We start from the raw sequence: 19,226 nt of genomic DNA, 5'->3' as shown, positions 1-19,226 counted from the left end.
CAGCGTCAAGTCCAGCACCACTTGCTGAGCTCTGCCGGCCCGCCTCCCATTTCTCCCACCATAGTACGTACCTTTCCCCCTCGAATGTCGCATTTTATTGAGCTCCTCTAACCTACCCGCGAACAGATGACCATGCAGAAGTGCAGGGCCGTCAATTCCGCCCTGGGGTCGAAGGCATTCGTCCCCGCTCCTCGGGTTCAATTCCACGCGCAGCGCCGATTCCTCCAAGATGTCGCGATTACTAGAACCGGAAAACCAGTTCTGAAGGTCCAGGGTGGACGGTAAGAATGCGTTGAAGCTGAGGTGCTGATCAATGGGTTGCTGACGGGTCGTTTTTCTTCCACAGGTCGTCCCTCGGAGGTATCAAGCTCTTCCCAACCGGTCCGCATTGTTCGCCTGTTCGATCAATCTGACAATCTTTGATTTAGGTCATACCGTAACCGTCTTCGGTGCCACCGGTTTCTTGGGTCGTTATATCGTCAACAGACTCGGTATGTCAATATGCTGCCAGCAGGGGAAGGGAGAAGCTGACAATCCGTCCAGCTTCGCAGGGATGCACGGTCGTTGTTCCCTACCGCGAGGAGATGGCGAAGAGACACCTGAAGCCCACTGGTGACCTTGGCAGAGTCGTTTTCATTGTACGCCGTCAGCCCGAGTCAATGCAAAATCATATCGTGCAATAAGCTTATACATACCTAGGAATATGACCTGCGGAACACCCAGTCGATCGAAGAGAGCGTCCGCCACTCCGACATTGTCTACAACCTGGTCGGCCGTCAATACCCTACCAAGTGAGTGGTTGCTAGGAAGTTTCGGTCGTGAAGCTGGTGTGTTAATGGCTATGCAGGAACTTCTCCTACACCGATGTTAACGTCGACGGTACGGAACGCATTGCAGAGGCGACCGCCAAATACGACATTGACCGTTTCGTTCACGTCTCCTCTTACAACGCTAGCAAGGATTCTCCATCCGAGTACTTCTCTACGAAGGTCCGTTCCTTGATTTGGATAATACATTTGTTGGGTATACTGAACTGTGTCATAGGGCTGGGGTGAAGAAGTGGTTCGCTCCATCTATCCCGAGACCACCATCGTCCGACCCGCTCCCATGTTCGGATTCGAAGACAACCTTTTCCACAAGCTCGCTAGCGGGGCCAACCTCTTTACCGCCAACCACATGCAGGAGCGCTTCTGGCCTGTTCACGTAAGATATTCTGCGCAGCGCATGTTATGGTTGAATGTTTTGCTGATGTCCAATCCAGGCCCCTGATGTTGGCGCTGCTCTCGAGCACATGCTTCACGACGATTCCACTACGGGTGAGACCTATGAGCTTTACGGTCCCAAGAACTACTCTACCGCTGAGATTGCCGAGCTCGTGGACCGTGAAATCGTCAAGCGCCGTCATCACTTGAACTTGCCCAAGGGTGCCCTCAAGGCTCTGGCTTACTACCTGAACAAGTACCTCTGGTGGCCCACCATCTCCGCCGACGAGGTCGAGCGGGAATTCATCGACCAGAGAATCGACCCCACGGCCAAGACCTTCAAGGATCTTGGAATTGAGCCGGCTCAGCTGGAAGACCTCACCTTCAACTACCTGGTAAGTGTTTGTTGTCTTGTTTTGTGATTCAGTAGCTAACTGTTGCGCAGAAAGGTTACCGGAGCGCTTCCTACTACGACCTGCCCCCGGCCACAGAGCGGGAGAGACAGGAAGAGAGGAAGTACGTGCATGTTCTCGACGACCAGTAATCGTCTCTGTTTCCATACGTGTGTACATAAACTAGACTCAATCAATTTCCTTGTGTTCTCCAATGACGTATGTCGGAGTATAATGTTGCAGCGGCCAGGCATGAATGGGCTATATTCAGCAATTGAATTCATGATAATGAAATATCAGTAAACCGAGAATGAGTCTGTCTATAGCATAATAGCAATCCACCTATTTAGCTGCCAAGCTTCTTATTAGAACAAATCCCCCGCCTCATCCGACAACTCCAACGATTAACCACCCACCACCAGTACAACAACCATTACCAACCCTCCAAAACAAAAGAACCAACAACAATGTCACAAAAAACCCCAATCCTCCTCCTAAAAACCAAATCCACCCCTTCGGACGCCTACGACGAATACTTCACCAAAAACTACAACCCGCTCTTCATCCCCGTCCTCTCGCATCAATTTCACGCCCAGAACCTCGCGCACATCTGCGACCTCTTCAACGCCGGCGCCTTGAAACACGATAACCCGGAACGGAAATATGGGGGGTTGATATTCACCAGTCAGCGCGCTGTGGAGGGGTTCGCGAGGATGGTTGAGGATGTTGATGGTACCCTTTCCCTCCCCCGCTCCAGAGTATGGGATGGATTGGTGCAGTGCAAGGTGCTAATGAGATTCGATCAATAGGACAAATAGCTTCGGATTCTTCGAAATCACTCCCCCTCTACACCGTCGGCCCCGCGACATCCCGCTCGCTATCATCGCTCGTGAAATCGCACCTCCCGCACACAACAATCCACGGCGCGGATACGGGGAATGGGGAGAATCTCGCGCGGTTTATCCTTGAGCATTACAACAGTCTCCCTGGGAATAAGAACGGGAAAGGGGAGAAACTGCCGCTTTTATTCCTCGTTGGTGAACAGCGACGAGATATCATTCCTAAAACGCTTATGTCGGAGGGGTTAGAGGAGGGGGAGAGGATTGGGGTGGAGGAGGTTGTTGTTTATGAGACGTGTGTTATGGAGTCGTTCGAAGGTGACTTTACTAGAGTCATAGACACTTATAAATCTGGGGATAATGTTGATGGTAGTGAAGGGGAGAAGGAGATGTGGGTAGTCATCTTCTCGCCAACGGGATGCGATGCCATGTTACGGGTTCTTGGACTGGATTCTTCTTCAAAAGATAACGGGAATGGGGTGTTAGTGGCACCCGGGAAGAGGGTGTTCGTTGCGACGATTGGTCCTACGACGAGGGACCATTTGCGCTTGAAGTATGGGTTCGAGCCGCATGTTTGTGCTGAGAAGCCTAGTCAGGAGGGCGTTGGGGGTGGGATTAAGAGGTTTATGGAGGGGAGGAATGGTAAATAGGTGTGATTTGGTTGTTTTATAGCGATATACCTATGTAGATTACTCGATACGTATGATGGAATGAATGGAGATATGCTATTTAAGTGATCCTTTGCAAAGAAGGTTGGCTATCTTAACGCCGTACTTTCAAACAAATACAATAACAAAAGGCCCAAGAGGGATGGTAAAGTGCTCGAGTGTATGTATGTCGCCTTAAAAACAAAACTATCCTGACCCATATCCACTTCCTATTCACATGGTCTCTTCTATCTACTCGATGTATGGTTGCAATCATTTATGTACTCGGGTAGCCCTTAAACGAGGTGTTTACCGCATGATCTCTTCGTAAATCAAGTCTGGATGGTTGTTAGCTTGGTTGCAAATAGGCTCATTTGGGTGGAGGTGGAACATACACTTCAGCTGCTCCTTGCTGAGCGCATCCTTGTTCTTGTCGAAATCGAAGAATCCATCCGGGATCGGGGGAGCAGTGGGCTCATCGTCCGGGTCATGGTACGGCTCCAGGTACGGGTGCTGGAGGGCTTCTTCGACTGAGATACGCTTGGCGGGGTTGAATGCGAGGAGTTTCTCCAGGAGATCAAGGGCCTGGTCGTTGCTCTTGGGGAAGAGGGCCTTGAAAGGAATCTTCTTCTTGAAGGGAAGCGAGCGGATGTACTCGCGAGCACGGCGGGACTTGATTCCGTAGTAGTCCTCCATGGTTGGTGTACCCAGGACATCAAGGATAAGGGTCAATTGGTGGTGGTCTGTTTCACGTTAGCGCATTGAAGTCTTCTCTTCCGGCGCTGCCACTTACAATCTTTTCCAGGAAACAGGGGCTTTCCGCTCAGCATCTCGGCCAATATACATCCAACACTCCACACATCAATGGCTTTTGTGTACTCCTTAAAGGTCAACATGATTTCGGGCGCACGGTACCAACGAGTCGCAACGTATTCTGTCATGAATCCAGAGTTGTCGTCGGTTGATGCGGCGGAACGGGCCAGACCAAAGTCGCAGACTTTCAGGTCACAGTTTGCGTTGAGCAACAGGTTCGACGGCTTCAGGTCACGGTGGAGGACGTTTGCGGAGTGCATCGCTTTGAGCGCACGGAGGGTCTGGTAGATGAAGTACTGGCAGTGGTCGTCGGAGAGGTCTTGGGTACGGATAACTCGGTGCATGTCGGTTTCCATCAGTTCCTGCGATAGTTAGCCTGGTTCCCATGGGGTAATACCAGGGAAAGTAGTACCTGAATGAGGTATACTTCATTGAAAGAGTCATAGCTGCGGGGTCTCTGGATATCCAGGATAGAAATGATGTTCTCGTGGTTGAAATAGCGCAGCAGCTTCATTTCACGCAGGGTCCGCAGACAGAACATCGAGTGGTCGAAGGGGATGATCTTCTTGATCGCGACCTTTTGGCCTGAAGGTTTGTGAATCGCCGAACTATGAGATACCGTTTAGTACTGGACTATACTCCGACAATCACAGATACATACCAGACAACACCATAGGCACCCTCTCCGATGATGTCAGCGATCTCATACTGCTCGGAGATGTTGAAGGAGATCTTCCTCGACCCTTGCATCTTTGCTGTGGTTTAGAACTATGAATCGGCTTGTCAGAGGTCTAATTGACATGGAATCGGCCATGGAGAATCCTGGCATGCTGTTGAAATAAGCTTACATTTGTTTGTGTCACGGTTCGTGTAATCCAAGTGTGCCAAAAGCAGACGGACTATTCAAGGTGTACGTCGCAATCTGCACTGAGGTATAGCGAAACAATCGGGGCGTAACCGACGGTTGTTGGTGAATTCAGGAAATTGTAGGATGCGCGAATCTCGCGATTTTTGTTCCCCCCTTATTCCAAAGCCCAGTGGCCCTTCGAACAAGGTCGACTGACGTGGGTAGCGGGGATGAGCGGTTAATCGATGGCGGATAGTGGTACACTTGATGAGCAGTCACGTTAGAATCGAAAGGCTGCAAGAGGAAAACGAATGAGCGAGACGCCTTAAGCGCTTAGGTCGAGCCATGCCATTCCATTGGAGAAGCCACGGTCATCGACATGGAAGACAAAGCGAACGAATATCCGTACCTGGGCGTGTAGTTTCCCCTGGCCTGCAAGTGGGTGTTTATCGGGCTGCCGTCGGAGAAACCGTCGTGGGATCTGTTGTTGGAGGCCGTCAGTGTCTGGGAAATATTAAATATAAGTGAGTGGAAAGGCAAAGCAGGAGATAATTCTGACAGAGCACACAGACTTTTTTTCTGAGACGGTCGGAATAAGGATGGATCTGGGTTTGTCTGTCACTCTCTGCTGTCTCAATAGTCTGTCTGCGGAGGGGCTGGAGAGGGGGAGAGTGACGGGGGTGTGGGGTGGGGCAGTCAGCAATAATGCAGGAGTACGTACAGAGTAGAGTACAGAATACAGAGAAAAATGTATGAGAGAAGCTGAGGAAGAGAGTTGAAAGAGAGAAAGAAAAAAGAAGAAAAGAAGAACAGGGAATAGTAGTGAGCGATCAAGCACAGCAGTGATTTCTATTTGGTCCAGGCCCTCAAATAATAGTCTACTTTAGGAGCAGGACTATTAAATGGAGATTCAGGGAGATTAACACCTTTCTTGATAGAGTATTCCATGGAGTCCTCTATCCATGGTAGAAATGTCTGCCATTGACCCTGAAAATCCTCTGCTACTCTTCTGTCTCAACCAGTGTTTCATCTTCTTTCTTAGTTGCCTCAGCATTCACCAGAGAATCACTCCATAATCTACCGACGGACTACTACTACAGAGCAGAAAGTTGGCACTACTGCTGGGCCAAACTCAATCATCACAGTTCATCACAATCCATATCACATGGCCTCTCATAGTCACCTCCTCAACTTCCATACAAATATTAATACCAGCCAAAAAAGGGGAAGTACCCTGACTGCCAAATAAGATATCATTGTAATCGGTGTTGTATCTCTCATAGAAAATAAGGAACCAAAGTATTTTAGGAAACGGAAGCCATCTTCTCCTACTGCACAATCTGTATACGTGTTTTCAACCTTATCAGCTCAGTGGTCTTTATCGCACCAAGTCGACTGGGAGAGGGAGAGAGTAGAAAAAAGAAAGAAAAAAAGGGGATCAAACCTTTTCCCGCAAAGATCCCATCCATTGCACCAAACTGGCGCTCTGATCCGATCGGTCCTCAACCAACAGCGTCTGTGCCCACAACCGGAGGCCTGGCTCCCCGTCCTCCCTGACCACATACAGATGCGGCACCACGATACTGCCCGCACCCTTCGCACGGTGGTCCCGGCTTTTCTCAACTACCGCCCGAACCCGCTGGCTGAAGTCATTGTCCAATTCGGGAAGGTACTGCTTGCCCACGCGGAGTTGCAACTTGTCGGGTAACTCGAACACGTCGAGGATGAGCTGCGGCACTGCATCGCGTCCCACCCACAGGAACTGCGTCTGCCCGTCGTCGAGAAGGTAAAGACCATACGACAGCATCTGTTCAGACACCAGATTGATGGGCGGCGGAAGGATGATTTCGCCCGTCTGCTCATCCGGCAATCCCGCATTGTCTGGCATGTCGTGTAGCGAGTACATCTTCGGGTAGATGTACTGCATAAGAAGGGGAAGAGGAAGCGTCGAAAGCATACAAAGAGCAGCTGATCGCATATCGGTCGGAATCTGAGCGGATTTCCGGAGACCAAGCTGGAAAAAGTCAGTTATCACAACGTTTGACAGTGCAACCAAAGGTCAAAAAAAAAAAAAAAAAAAAAAAACTTACGTTCTTGATCATGGCGAGGAAAAGAACAGGAAGTGCTCTCAAGTTGGCAGGGAACTGAAGTCCGCTACCGCTTGCGCTTCCACCGGCAAGCTCCTTGCGGTATGTCGACAGAAGTTCCGTGACCTTGGCCTGCAATGCCTCTCTTGCTGGCTCCAGACCATTCGACAGAGCCCGCTCAACAGCTTTGTGGCTGAAATAAGCGGAAATCGCCTGTTGATCCGCTGAAGCATACAGGTCGGCAAGGTTCTGGGTGGTGGGAAGCGCCACGGTCGAGACACGGATCCTCCGCTCGCCGTTACACGTGGTGTGAAGGACAGCTGCCTGCATGCATACTACTGGCTTCGTGACAGTCTCGTCAATCGCAACCTCAACGACGTACGCTTGATCACGCGGGAAAGCAGGGAATGCACACAGATCCGAGCTACGGTTAAAGAAGTTACCGTAGAACGTGTTCATCCGCAGACCAGTCGTTGCACGGACACGCAGGACAGCCTCCAGCCCAATCTCTGACGACAGGTACTCAGAAAATTCCCGTGCGAACTTAATCGCATCTTCGCTCCGGGCCGCGTTCCACCCAGGATAGAAGTAAGTCTGACCACCCGTGTATCTCGGAAGGTTACTCAAGGACGCCACATCTTGATATTGGGAGGAGAACAAGAACATGTCCACCGACACCTGCGCCTTGGAACACTCGACGGCAAAACTCTTGTAGAAGCTGTTGGCGGTCTGCAAAAGACTGTTCTCCTTGTTCGTACCTAGGACCTTCTTATCTTCTCTCATGGTAAGGACACCTTGTCCAACATTAGGGAGCGACGTGCTGAGGACAGTCATCTTTCCACCCACGGGGGAGATCAACTTGTAACCAGCCCGCAAAGCCGATCCCATAGCACAGCCATTGCTCTGGGTGTTCTGGAACATGTCCTGCAGCTTGTCCAAGAACAGCTCGATGTTCTCCCGACATTCACTCAGTGGCACCAGAAGATCACCGGGGATGGGAAGGAATGGCTCGTCAAGGTCGCTGACAACAAGCATACGCGGGTCTGAGCTCTCGGATCCGTCTCTGGGGATGCTGAAGTAATGAAGGCTTGTGTCCACGGCCATAAAGCCCAACCGGGTCCGCCGATCCGCGTTAGGGATCCGGTCAAGGCTCTCCTTGATGCATCGTGCGGTTGTGGCCAAGAGGCCGTTAGCAACCGAAGTATAGCTCACATCAATCAGGAAGAGGTAGACAAGCGGCTGTGGTGGTCGGACCATATATTCTTGAGGTGCGACAAACTCAACGACCGAGTGGTTGAGTTCGGGTCGCAGAGCCCGGTCCGCGGGCTTTTGCGCAGCGCTATCCCAATCGAAGGCTTGAGGCACATCGTTCGTCAAGCTGCACATATTGCAACGCCAGCGGTGGCCATTATCCATGAATGTGACGAATGGATTGATGTAGGATCGGCAACGCCTGCATCGTGAGATGACTTGATCGGGAATCACCGGGATAGGGTCCTCTGCGTCATGGAGGGCTGCGTATGGCTGAATGACAAGAGAGAAAGGTAATTTGGATTTCTTCAAAAGCGAGTGGTTTGTCGGAACGGCATTTAGTGTCGAGCGCATGTACTTTGGAGGGCAGTTTGCATGGGGAGACGGGAAGACACTGGTCTAAGAGCAAGTCAGCAAGCTCCAACACCAAGTAGTCCAGTAATCTAGGTACATACACCCGGCGGCAAAATGATAGGAGGCGGAGGCAAGTCTAGCTCTGCGACATTAAATGGTTGACTGAGAAGGTCGGTCGGAATGAGTTGGTTGAGAGAAACAGGTCGTGCTTGGGCAGGCTGAGGCGCCATCTGATGCGGATCGGCCATACCCATAGCACCAAATTGCTGGGTCATCTGTGCGACTCCAGGTGCGACAGGCGGGGCGTATCCTTGAGCCATAGGCTGCATCTGGGATGCGGGATCTGCCCCGTACATGGGCTGCGCCACGGGTTGTTGGTATCCCGCAACAGGCTGGGGAGGGTAGCCGTAGCTGCCGCCGGCTGGCATCTGACCTCCCAACGCCGCATTGGCACCGGAACCAAACTCGAAAGACTCGCCAGCATATACTCGCTTCTTTCTACCAGCTTGACCTTGAGGAGGCTGCCCGGGCTGAGGAGAACCATAGCCAACGGGTTGGCCATACCCTTCCTGGGGAGGGTAACCCCCCTGTGGTGCTTCCATGAGAGACGAAAGTGTGATATCAGGTAACGACGACTATTGGCGCTTGGTAACTCTCGTCGAAGATAATCTCGCGGGAGGGAGGGTATATGTAAAACGTCGTGCGAATTGTAACTGGTTTACTGCTTGTTTCGGTCAGCCACGATATCGACTTCGAGCAGAGAGAGGGGCAGAGCGACTCGGGCCACTCTGCGTGCTAACGAGCAAGTTTATAGAAGGAAGACGAACATATAACCAGAATATATTAAAGGAAGAATTAATGAGTTCGCACGCAAAAGCCGTACACCAGGTCGGTCAACGTGTCTTGGAGGGAGAAGTTATGGTTTATGCTCGAGTAGGCGAAGGTGTACGGTGGCCTTTGCGGCAACCTTGCCTCGGACCAATCAGAGCCCCGCAGGCATCAGTCCCCCAGCCAGACTTCAACGTCGTCTCAACCTCTCTCATTTTCAATGTTAAATATTTGCCATGAAAATATTGATTTAGCTACTAGGGAATGATGAAGTGTTGCCAATGAACTACTGGCGTCATTGAGTGAGTACTGTGCGGATTTTCATTGGTATATATCCACACGGTACTACTAACAGGAACAGGACTCCGTACCATACTTCTATACAATAGGGCTCCTCACACTCTTCTAAAGCGATAAAATGGGTTAAACTACATTGTCGGACGCCCCCAACGCCCACAGCGATACACAACACCACGCAGGACCACTCGAATGCCACTCTATGGACCAAGGGTTGATGTTTAAAGAGAAGAGGACAGAACGCTTGCACCCTGGGGAATTGCTGGAACTTGTTGAACAGGTTGCAGACTGTCTATCACTCGTCCGCGACACAGTGCTACGAAAGAAGAAGGTTATCGTGTGCGATTGTGACCTACTGGATATGATGTGCCCTGACTCTCCTTCTTGAATACCTTACAGAACTACTCTGTAGTTCTGAGGCATTATGCGGTGGATGCTTTCATGGTAAGAGAATGTACTACCAGGAATAGCAGGACTGAGTGATATGCATAGACCATAGCTATTTTTACCATTGTTGCTTGCGCATATGCATGGCAAACGCAATTGATGCTTTCCTATTCCCATCACTACTAGTCTTCCTTGAGCCTTGAGTTCTCTTTTGTATCTCGACGCTATGTTAGGGCGGTCACGGGTTGCCGTGCCAACGCTGGGCGGTTGTGGAGCGCACGACCACAACGCATCTTACCCCCATTCTCCTCAGTTTGTCCTCCACTCGAGGGTCAGTTTGTGGCTGCCAGTACTAACCAAACAGGTGCTGCAGGCTTTGTTGTGGCTTTCGGCTCTTCCTTTTCGTGTTCTTCTTTTGTTTTGCATTTCAGCGTCAATGAACAGAGAATTGGCATTTCTTCCTGGTCCATAGAGAGATACCATTGCATCGCAATTCGCCTCTTCCCACTTTTTGCTCTTTGCCCCACTTGCTGCTGCGTTGTATTATTATTATGCAGCAGACCTAAATCCGAAGACGCGACTGTTGACATCGAAACGATAACCCGTTCGCACAGGCACCTAGCCGTACACGTCGACGAGGGACACACGGAACTATCGCTCGACGGAATACAAGGCTTGGACGAAGAGGACATACAGTATGAGTGTTCGGGTCGTTGCGCGAATCAGACCTCTCTTGAAGTCGGAACGAGAATTGGATGTCATTGTTCGGACAGGCACCAACAACAAAGGAGAGAAGAAGAACACTGAAGACAGTAAATCTCTGGCCGCATTGAGGGATCGTGATACGCTTGTGCGAATTCCAAACCCGAAACATGAACACGAGGAGTACTCTTTCCAGTTCAATGCAGTCTACGACGCGGAGGTTTCTCAGCAGGAGGTCTTCGACGCTGAAGGTCCGCACCATCCTGAATTATACGCGCCGAAAGCTCCTTGACTTACTGATTGGACGTGCAGTTGCTCCCACCGTGAAGCACCTTTTCAATGGATTTGACGTCACCTTGTTCGCATACGGCGTTACGGGAACCGGGAAAACCCACACGATGCGAGGTGGTAAAAGCCTTGCTGACAGGGGTGCAATCCCCCGACTTCTCAGCACCATCTATCGACGCGGACGGAAGATCGAGAAGGACAGCGAGGGGGCTACATCCGCGAATGTTTCCTTGAGTTATTATGAAATATACAATGACAAGGTCTACGATTTGTTCGAGCCCCCAGAGAAGAGGACGTTCGCAGGACTGCCCCTTCGGGACAACGGTGGGAAAACGGTCGTCGTGGGGTTGACAGAGAGGCCCTGTACGAGCTTGAAAGAGTTTGAGAGCCTTTACGACCAAGCAAACACCAACAGGTCAACCTCTGCTACCAAGGTGAGCACGCTAGCTGTTGTCCCAGCCGGCATACACAGCACTAATGGAATATAGCTGAACGCTCATTCTTCACGATCTCATGCCATCCTTTGCGTTAAGCTTACGGTCACTACCGGCGACAAAACACGAATTAGCACTGCTTCCGCCATTGACCTTGCAGGCTCCGAGGACAACCGCCGAACGGACAACGGGAAAGAGCGCATGGTGGAATCAGCCAGCATCAACAAGAGTCTATTCGTACTAGCCCAGTGCGTCGAAGCAATGACCAAAAAGCAACAGAGGATCCCGTATCGAGAGTCGAAGATGACGCGAATTCTATCGTTGGGCCAGAACCAAGGATTGACGGTCATGATCCTCAACCTTGCCCCCGTTCGATCTTATCACTTGGATACACTCAGCTCACTCAATTTCGCCAACCGGACGAAGAAGATTGAGGTTCGCGAGGTCGAAAATGAGCCAATGTTCAAAGGTCCTCCTAGGCCAGCCATGCGGCCTTCTGTGGCTGCCCAGCGGCAGCCTCTCCGGCCATTGACGGCTTCAGTCAACGCAAATCTACCAGCACCTGGCACAACAGATGCGTCGAAACCTGCAGACAGCAAGCCTGTGAAGGCATTCTCTGTCTTCTCCGATAAGCCACAGCCGAGGAATTCGACACAATTCAAGAAGCCTGAAATTCCAAAGCGGACATCCTTGACCTCTAATACTCCTCGACCACAACCGTCGAAGATCGGCCGTCCTTCCCAAACAACAACACAACAGCAGAGCAACCACGAAGATATCTCCGCTGTTAGAATTGAGGAAATGGTGCAGAAGAAGGTCGAGGAGATCCTCGCCGTCAGAGCTGTTAGCGAACAAACAAGACAGACACAGGTCCACGAACTTAATGAGCAAGTCCAGAAGCGATTGGAATCCCTCGAGCAACGCATCGAAGGCTCCGAGGATGCAAGGGCTGAAGGGTTGTCATACCTGCTAATGGCAAAACAACACCAGGGCCGAGGGGAGGACCATTCCGCTCTGAAAATGTACCAGCTTGCATTGCCGTTCTTCCCTAACAACGAGAAACTGGCTATGAAGATTTCCCGTCTGGAAGAGCATCTCTATAACGGTCAAGAGAACACATGTTCTGCTACTCCGGCTTCTCCGCCCGCAAAAAGGGAACCGGGAACCATGCTGTCAATCAGGAAGCAGCCCCTGAGACCCCAAATCAAGCGCGCAGCTGACGATTCCGACAATGACTACGAGGAGCCCGAGGCTGTATCTGAAGATCTCAGCGAAGAAGAAATCCAGGATACCTCTCGCGCCCTCCGCAGGAAGCGCACAAAGACCATCAAGGCCGCATCGAGCGATAATGAGGACTCGGATGTACCCGAACATTTTGAAGAGGCACCCTCACCGCGTACGATCCATCTGCTCTCTACCATAAACTCCCGCGATGTCAACCAGATCAAGTTGCTGAAGGGCGTTGGCGTTAAGAAAGCAGAGGCCATTGTTGACTGCCTCTGCGAAATGGACCAGAAACTAGACGAAGGAGAAGAAGCCCACACACAGGTAAACAACATCTTGGAACTGAGCAAGTTGAAGGGTGTCGGGGCACGAACAGTCCAAAGCATGAGAACCGGTGTTTTGGTTTAGAAAAAGTATTGCATACTTTTGTGCATTTGAAGCGGTCTTATCAGAGACTTGTGAGCATTGATTGCATTGGTGCATCGTGCATATGTATACCCCTTTGCTTGTTTTTCTTATTTCTTGATTCGTACTTGATTTTACAGACAGATTGAACTGTACCAGGCTTCCAGAATGGAGTCACACTTTTTCTCTCACGGCAAGGGATTCTGCCATGGATGATCTGCCTGATCTGCAAAGCCAGATCGTTCGTGCAGTGTCAGGCCATGCAGAATACCAGTTTGCAAGATGGGATTTCCGACGTTCTCCGACCGCAAGGTGATTTATTGGGGTAGGCGGCCGTTAGCTGACTGAAGCACATGCTGCCAGAAATGGTCCTATGTGAAGAAGATGTAAAGCATTCCTCTGGAAAGTCGCATTTGTTCTATAATTGATGGGAATCAATGTAAACACCTGCCAATGCCTAACTAAATGTACACACATGATGACTAAGTATATTACATCAACAATGTAACGTATTTCACTACCGAACCGCCAGCACCCCCGAGCCGCCAACCCCAAAACCCCATAGTAAACGCGATATTTTGCAACCTTATATATCAACAGTAGCATGTTTCGCTTTTGTTTTCGAAAGACTATCGATTTTGATTCTAACTAATATCATATATAGTTATTGAGCAACTTAAATTATGATTTGGTAGTGATACAATAAAATACGCTGTAATTTTCATGTAAATAACTAACAAATATATATATATCTTAGTCACTGATAGTGAATAACTAACGCCAAACCTCTCAAATTCGTACTTATTCTTGTCTTGAATATGGAAACACAATTTATACTATTAATCAATCTCCTGTTGTTGAGATATAAGCAACATGGGCAAACAAGGGCTTAAGCCGCACCACACAAATGCCTATAAAGACCGTCCATCGCCTAGATAGATTTCCTTTTCTTCTTCTTCCCCAGATTCGAGATTCTCGTTGTTAGGCTACCTAGTCCAGATATGAATATTATTCGTTTTATCTGCTAGTTTCCAAGCCTGTGACATAATATTGAATCTCGCCTTTTTTCTTTTTCACGCCCTACTCTATTGGTTCGATCCAATGATCATGGAACCATAGTAGTGCATCCCCCACACCAACTGACTGAATGAATCAGATTGATACTGATAACCGATGAATATGAAGATCCTGGCCAGTATGGCTCAACTGAACGATACTGTTGCCCCTCCTAGGGCCAACCAAGACAAAGCAAATAATGACACCAACTGAGAAAACTGATGATCCTCCATCATCATTGATGGGGATGAGAATGAAGGACAACACATGGTTACTCTGGAGGAGTTCCTGCAGTTTGTCTCTGAGAAGCCTGAGTGGTTCTATGAGAAGCTCCGACAAGTCCACCAACGATATGAGGAGTGCCTGGAGGATCGTGAGGCTCAGCTTGCAGATGAGGAGCTTCAAGGTCAGACCAAAGATGGACAAATTGCAATCCTGCTCTGAGAGATGGATGAGACTAGGGCTGAGCGTGATGTGTTTGCCACCCAGATTGCCTGATTGGTGATGAATGCTGCCAATGATGGCCGACAAACTTCCCCTGCACCTGCTGTCTGAAAGTCAACCAAGATTCCCGATCCCCCGATGTTGACTGATGGTAAGGAGCCCCGATTCGAAGACTGGTTGCTTCTGATATCCCAGAAGCTAGCCGCCAATGCGGACCACTTCGATACTCCTCAACTCCGCATGGCGTACATTGCCAGCCGCTGTGAGGGCAAGGCCCAAAAGCATATTACCCCACGTATGCGAGATGATGCTTTGAATCCCTATGTCGACTCAAGGGACATGCTGGACCACCTAAAGATGATCTACAATGACCCAAACTGCATCACCACTGCGAAGCACCAATTTCGACAGTTGTACATGAAGACCAGTGACAAGTTCCATGACTTCCTGTCCAAATTTCTGTACCTTGCTGCAGAAGCAGGTGTTGCAGAGTGTCACGGGCTCGGAATAGTAGATAATATTGAATCAAAGTTCCTATCTAAACTATTGTAGCCATCGACGAGAATCTCGAATCTGGAGAAGAAAAGGAAAAAGGGAAATCTATCTGACTATTCACATTGAATCCTTTTCCTCCAATTAGTTGGCTAAGGTCCAATTCGCCCAGGTCGACACCATCTAGCCCCAGGTTGGAGACTTTCTCCTGGGCTAGACTTTTCCCGCATCACTAGTCACTTCGGTTGCTGCAGCCTGCTCAAGTTCCTTCAGTTCAGGAGTGGATGACTTGGTTGGACAGTCCCGAGCTAGATGTCCCTGTTCCTGGCAATGGAAACATCTGCCTTCCTTCATCAACTGGTCACGTCCGACACCACCAGTCTGCAGGGCAGTAGGGCTAGAGTTCTGAGGTGAGGTTGGTTCCTTCTGTCACGGAGCTCAGCCAGGATAATGGAACATCAACTCATGTGCTCTACCTAGGTAGCTATCGACGAGAATAATCAACATGAGGAAAGAAGAAGAAGAATGATGTGCCATCAGCGTTGACGAGACTTATATCCCTTGCTTCCAGCACGTGAGAGGTATACACGTGACCAGACCGTCACACCTTCTTGATGGTGGTTCCAGATTGACTAGCACTCTTGTTCATCTCCTTGTTGGGGGTGAATGTCTGATTCTTCTGAGCATGGTGGTTGATAACTTTGAGAAAGCTGGCCGTCTGGGAAACTGCACTGGAGAACTCTTGGAAGGTACCATTCTTAATGCAGTCAGAGATGCACAGCTCTTGGAGTCTGGTTGTCAGCTTAGTGTAGAGCTCATTCTTCCAGTCCTTCTCTGCAACATCTGCTTCAGCAGCAAGGTACAGGAACCCAGACAGAAATTCATGGAACTTGTCACTGGTCTTCATGTAAAGCTGTCAGAATTGATGCTTTGCAGTGGCAGTGCAGTTTAGATCATCATAGATGGTCTTCAGGTGATCAAGCATGTCCTTGGAGTCAGTGTATGAGTTCATGGCATCCTCTCACATACAAGGGGTGATGTGTTTTCAGGCCTTGCCTTCACAGCAGCTGGCAATGTATGCAATGCACAGTTAAGGAGTGTCAAAGTGGTCTGCATTCACAGCGAGTTTCTGGGACATCAGGAGCAACCAGTCTTCAAATCAGGGTTCTTTGCCATCTGTGAGCATCAGGGGATCAGGGATCTTGGTGGTCTTTCAGAGAGCAGGAGCTGGAGAAGATTGGTAGCTGTTGGCACCATGTTCAATCCTCATCAAATCCTATCCACTTCACTTGATACTGCAGTCGACGCCGATACACTCGAGAGGCTAGGATCTCTTCCACTTCCCATTCCTGTTCGTCACCAACAACTATTGGTTCCGGGGGTTCTAAAACCTGCCCTGGCAAGGGGTCATCAGTGGCGCGAAGATATTCACAAAACTGGATGTCCGACAGGGATTTCACCGGATTCGACTGAGTCCAGAATCCGAGGATTTGACAACCTTCCGAGCCCGTGACACAGAGGATAACTGGAAGGATGAGCTGTACACCAAATTGACAACCAAGCTCCAAGAGCTGTGCATCTCAGCAAGCTACCAGGATGGACCTTTCCAAGATTTCTCCAATGCAGTATCCCAGACTGCAAGCTGACTTGAAGTCATCCACCATCAGAACCAAAAGAGTCAAGTGTTCACTCCCAACAAGGATACAAGCAAGGGAGTCTGTCACGGGCTCGGAAACTAGCAGATAAAACGAATAATATTCATATCTGGACTAGGTAGCCTAACAACGAGAATCTCGAATCTGGGGAAGAAGAAGAAAAGGAAATCTATCTAGGCGATGGACGGTCTTTATAGGCATTTGTGTGGTGCGGCTTAAGCCCTTGTTTGCCCATATTGCTTGTATGGCATCGTTTGATATGTTGGCGCTGTTTGTCTGGCGTTGAGCCGTTGAGCCGTCACACTTGGTATACTATGTATAAATATACTACTGAAATATACTATACTTTCAACTTCTAGCCTTCTATATACTTGGTGGTTGCCACCTACCTCTTGAACTTGTTATAATGAAGTCTAAGGATCCTGTACTGGATTTTTCCCATATTGTGGACTTTACTGGCTTGATCTCTGCAACCCTACCATTGATGAACAAGTATTGTGCAAGGGGAAGCAACTGTTCTGAACGGGGATTATGAATGATTTAACCGTGTATATACTAGCTGTTCCCATGATTTCGAGATATCTCACTTTGTTGTTACTATGCAAATACCATTCATTTTGCCATCGAAGAACTTGGGTATTCTCGTAACTCCCTGATGGTGTGTAGAAAGCGAGAACTAGGGAGAAGACTCTTGACGATACTTTATTGAACGAAGAGGTCTAAATGATATAATACATTGCGGCTGCAGACTAACAGAAATGACAAAAACGACCCATGTGCATTGCTTGCGTTCAACTGATGCATGACTGTCTCAATTCTTCGAAGCCGGCTTATCGAAAATCACCTTCCCTTCCCCCGTAAGCTTCGCAATCTTCTGGTCAATCCCTCTAACCTCTTGGCTCAGACTGTCGACCGATCGAGCAGGCACAGGCGCAGCGTGGGTTGCTTCTTCAGCTTCTTCCCGGAATTTTTTCTCCTCGCTCTTCTTCTCCGTGTTTTGTTGCGAGGGTCCGCTTGTTAGACCGCGAGGGGATTCTGCGATTTCGTTTACTTCGCGTTCGGAGAGGACGTCGTTAAGGCGGGGGCCACGGGATTGCACGAGGATCTGGGTGGGGCCGTCAAATTGGAGGAAGAGCTGTTGAGTGAGAGCATGTTAGTTTCAGAATTGCATAGCCAATGAGAGGTAAAGTTCCATACCCTATCACCCCAGATGGTCATGCGGGACCATGTCCGGATCTTGTGGAAGACCTTCATGGCCGTCTTCCATGTGTCGGTCTGTGACATGTTCTGGATGAAGTTCGTATTTTGGAGGAGGCTTGGTAACGTCTTGAGGCCGGGCACTTGGAAGTTCAGGGTGGTAGATTTGAATCGGTAGGGACGAGGAGGGTTAGAGGTCATAGTGTAAGCCACGACGTTGCTTTTGATCTGTTAGTACACCTGAAACGTCCCGACATGTCAGATAGTCATACCTAGGATGGGCAATGTATTGCTCCCCGGGTTTCACGTCGACGGAATATAACTGTCCACTGCCGACTAATGCTAGAAGACCTCGTCCGGTGACTTCAGAGTTACCCCAGTGGGTCAAGCTCTTCGCGAATTAGCCTGTGGTATCCATGCCGTGCGTGAAGTTGGACGAACCATGTTTGTGTTGATAACGGGCTTGACGGAAATGGAACGTCCGGTCCAGGCGAGCAGAGCTCGTTTCTGGGCGATTATCCAATCTTCGGAGCCATTGAGATGGAGGACGGCGAAGGACGTGGTAGGGGACCGAACGGAGACCAGGGCGGTCACAGGACTGCTAGAGGTGATCTATCCAGTGTCAATTGTCTTTCCGGTGATCGTAGAAATGGGCAACCGCTAGCAGACCTTCTGGTAGAGGAATGGCACACCGACGGGGGCTCTTCGGACGGGTTCTAGGACGCTCAGCGTCGAAACCATCTGCGCGCGGAGGTCAACTATCAATTGCACAATATTGGAGAACCCTTTGCCAAGCGACAAATGGACCGCATACATTATCCGCCTTCCCACTCAGTCCGACCAATGTTCCTCTGCGAGTGTAGAGATTCTGCGAAGCCGAAAGCGAAACCGACAGCAACGAGTATGGGGAGCCGATGACATCGAACCGGGCATCTAATTTTGCCAATTTCAGCCGTTAGCCAAATGAAGTGCCACAATCAATCCTAACCAGGGAGAAACGTACCGGGCGACTGAGCCGAGTTTGGCGTACCGGCGACAGGAAGGTGATCTCCATTGAGTTGCTCCGAAGGCACGGCGCGAATCTGGATTCCTCTTTTTGCCTGCTGCAATGGGTTTTGTCGTACCCGTGGCGGAAGGACTCTTGTCCAGGAGAGAGCCCGGACACCTCCCCTTAGGCCTTGGTTCATGGTGGGTGGTTGCGCAAAACTGCAGCAGACGGTGCCGGCGGGGAATATACGGACCGGGTTTCTTTTCCCCTTGCGAAGTGGGTATTTCGTCAAGCTGGCACTTGGTGAGTGGGCGCCTGAACTGGGATCAGGAGTTCAATGTTGTTCCAGGCAAGAATTCAACCACACGCTTGTTCTCGAAGAATTGTGAAGAGTTAG

The 19,226-nt window shown here is 49.8% G+C and overlaps 7 protein-coding genes across 7 annotated transcripts; 3 read left to right on the top strand and 4 right to left on the bottom strand.

Annotated features, from left to right (window-relative positions):
• The first annotated feature begins 7 nt into the window (after window positions 1-7).
• On the top strand, window positions 8-3,157 carry ASPGLDRAFT_75399 (uncharacterized protein). Its single transcript, XM_022549796.1, has 12 exons — window positions 8-63; window positions 127-281; window positions 347-360; window positions 429-491; window positions 544-638; window positions 700-791; window positions 848-989; window positions 1,045-1,203; window positions 1,262-1,597; window positions 1,652-1,718; window positions 2,051-2,326; window positions 2,404-3,157. Exons 2-12 carry the CDS (start codon window positions 127-129, stop codon window positions 3,081-3,083), a joined length of 2,079 nt encoding a protein of 692 aa, XP_022399495.1. The 5' UTR covers window positions 8-63; the 3' UTR covers window positions 3,084-3,157.
• Window positions 3,158-3,389: 232 nt separating this feature from the next.
• On the bottom strand, window positions 3,390-4,643 carry ASPGLDRAFT_27036 (mitogen-activated protein kinase; the record flags this gene model as incomplete). Its single annotated transcript, XM_022543624.1, has 5 exons — window positions 3,390-3,418; window positions 3,476-3,823; window positions 3,874-4,255; window positions 4,306-4,501; window positions 4,555-4,643. 5 exons carry the CDS (start codon window positions 4,641-4,643, stop codon window positions 3,390-3,392), a joined length of 1,044 nt encoding a protein of 347 aa, XP_022399494.1.
• A 1,535-nt stretch (window positions 4,644-6,178) lies between these two features.
• ASPGLDRAFT_36910 (COPII subunit SEC24) lies at window positions 6,179-9,034 on the bottom strand (the record flags this gene model as incomplete). The annotated part of the gene is made up of 3 exons (XM_022544752.1): window positions 6,179-6,754; window positions 6,831-8,477; window positions 8,534-9,034. The coding sequence occupies 3 exons, from the start codon at window positions 9,032-9,034 to the stop codon at window positions 6,179-6,181; spliced, it is 2,724 nt and encodes a 907-aa protein (XP_022399493.1).
• A 463-nt stretch (window positions 9,035-9,497) lies between these two features.
• Window positions 9,498-10,119, top strand: ASPGLDRAFT_48902 (uncharacterized protein). The gene has a single exon (XM_022546997.1). The coding sequence runs from the start codon at window positions 9,760-9,762 to the stop codon at window positions 9,943-9,945; it is 186 nt and encodes a 61-aa protein (XP_022399492.1). The 5' UTR covers window positions 9,498-9,759; the 3' UTR covers window positions 9,946-10,119.
• Window positions 10,120-10,641: 522 nt separating this feature from the next.
• On the top strand, window positions 10,642-13,000 carry ASPGLDRAFT_129344 (kinesin family protein; the record flags this gene model as incomplete). Its single annotated transcript, XM_022540885.1, has 3 exons — window positions 10,642-10,897; window positions 10,959-11,368; window positions 11,423-13,000. 3 exons carry the CDS (start codon window positions 10,642-10,644, stop codon window positions 12,998-13,000), a joined length of 2,244 nt encoding a protein of 747 aa, XP_022399491.1.
• A 2,590-nt stretch (window positions 13,001-15,590) lies between these two features.
• ASPGLDRAFT_129833 (uncharacterized protein) lies at window positions 15,591-15,905 on the bottom strand (the record flags this gene model as incomplete). Its single annotated transcript, XM_022540922.1, has 1 exon — window positions 15,591-15,905. A coding segment is annotated over one exon (315 nt), but the record flags the coding sequence as incomplete, so codon positions are not given.
• Window positions 15,906-17,280: 1,375 nt separating this feature from the next.
• ASPGLDRAFT_48899 (AIM24 family protein) lies at window positions 17,281-19,216 on the bottom strand. The gene is made up of 7 exons (XM_022546996.1): window positions 18,845-19,216; window positions 18,656-18,774; window positions 18,511-18,582; window positions 18,283-18,453; window positions 18,114-18,232; window positions 17,842-18,061; window positions 17,281-17,779 (listed from the first exon to the last, which is right to left on the bottom strand). The coding sequence occupies exons 1-7, from the start codon at window positions 19,026-19,028 to the stop codon at window positions 17,456-17,458; spliced, it is 1,209 nt and encodes a 402-aa protein (XP_022399489.1). The 5' UTR covers window positions 19,029-19,216; the 3' UTR covers window positions 17,281-17,455.
• Window positions 19,217-19,226: the final 10 nt, after the last annotated feature.

Source organism: Aspergillus glaucus, assembly GCF_001890805.1.
Source record: "Aspergillus glaucus CBS 516.65 unplaced genomic scaffold ASPGLscaffold_14, whole genome shotgun sequence".
Taxonomy (NCBI): Eukaryota; Fungi; Ascomycota; class Eurotiomycetes; order Eurotiales; family Aspergillaceae; genus Aspergillus; species Aspergillus glaucus.
This window is presented reverse-complemented; position numbering and strand designations above follow the sequence as displayed.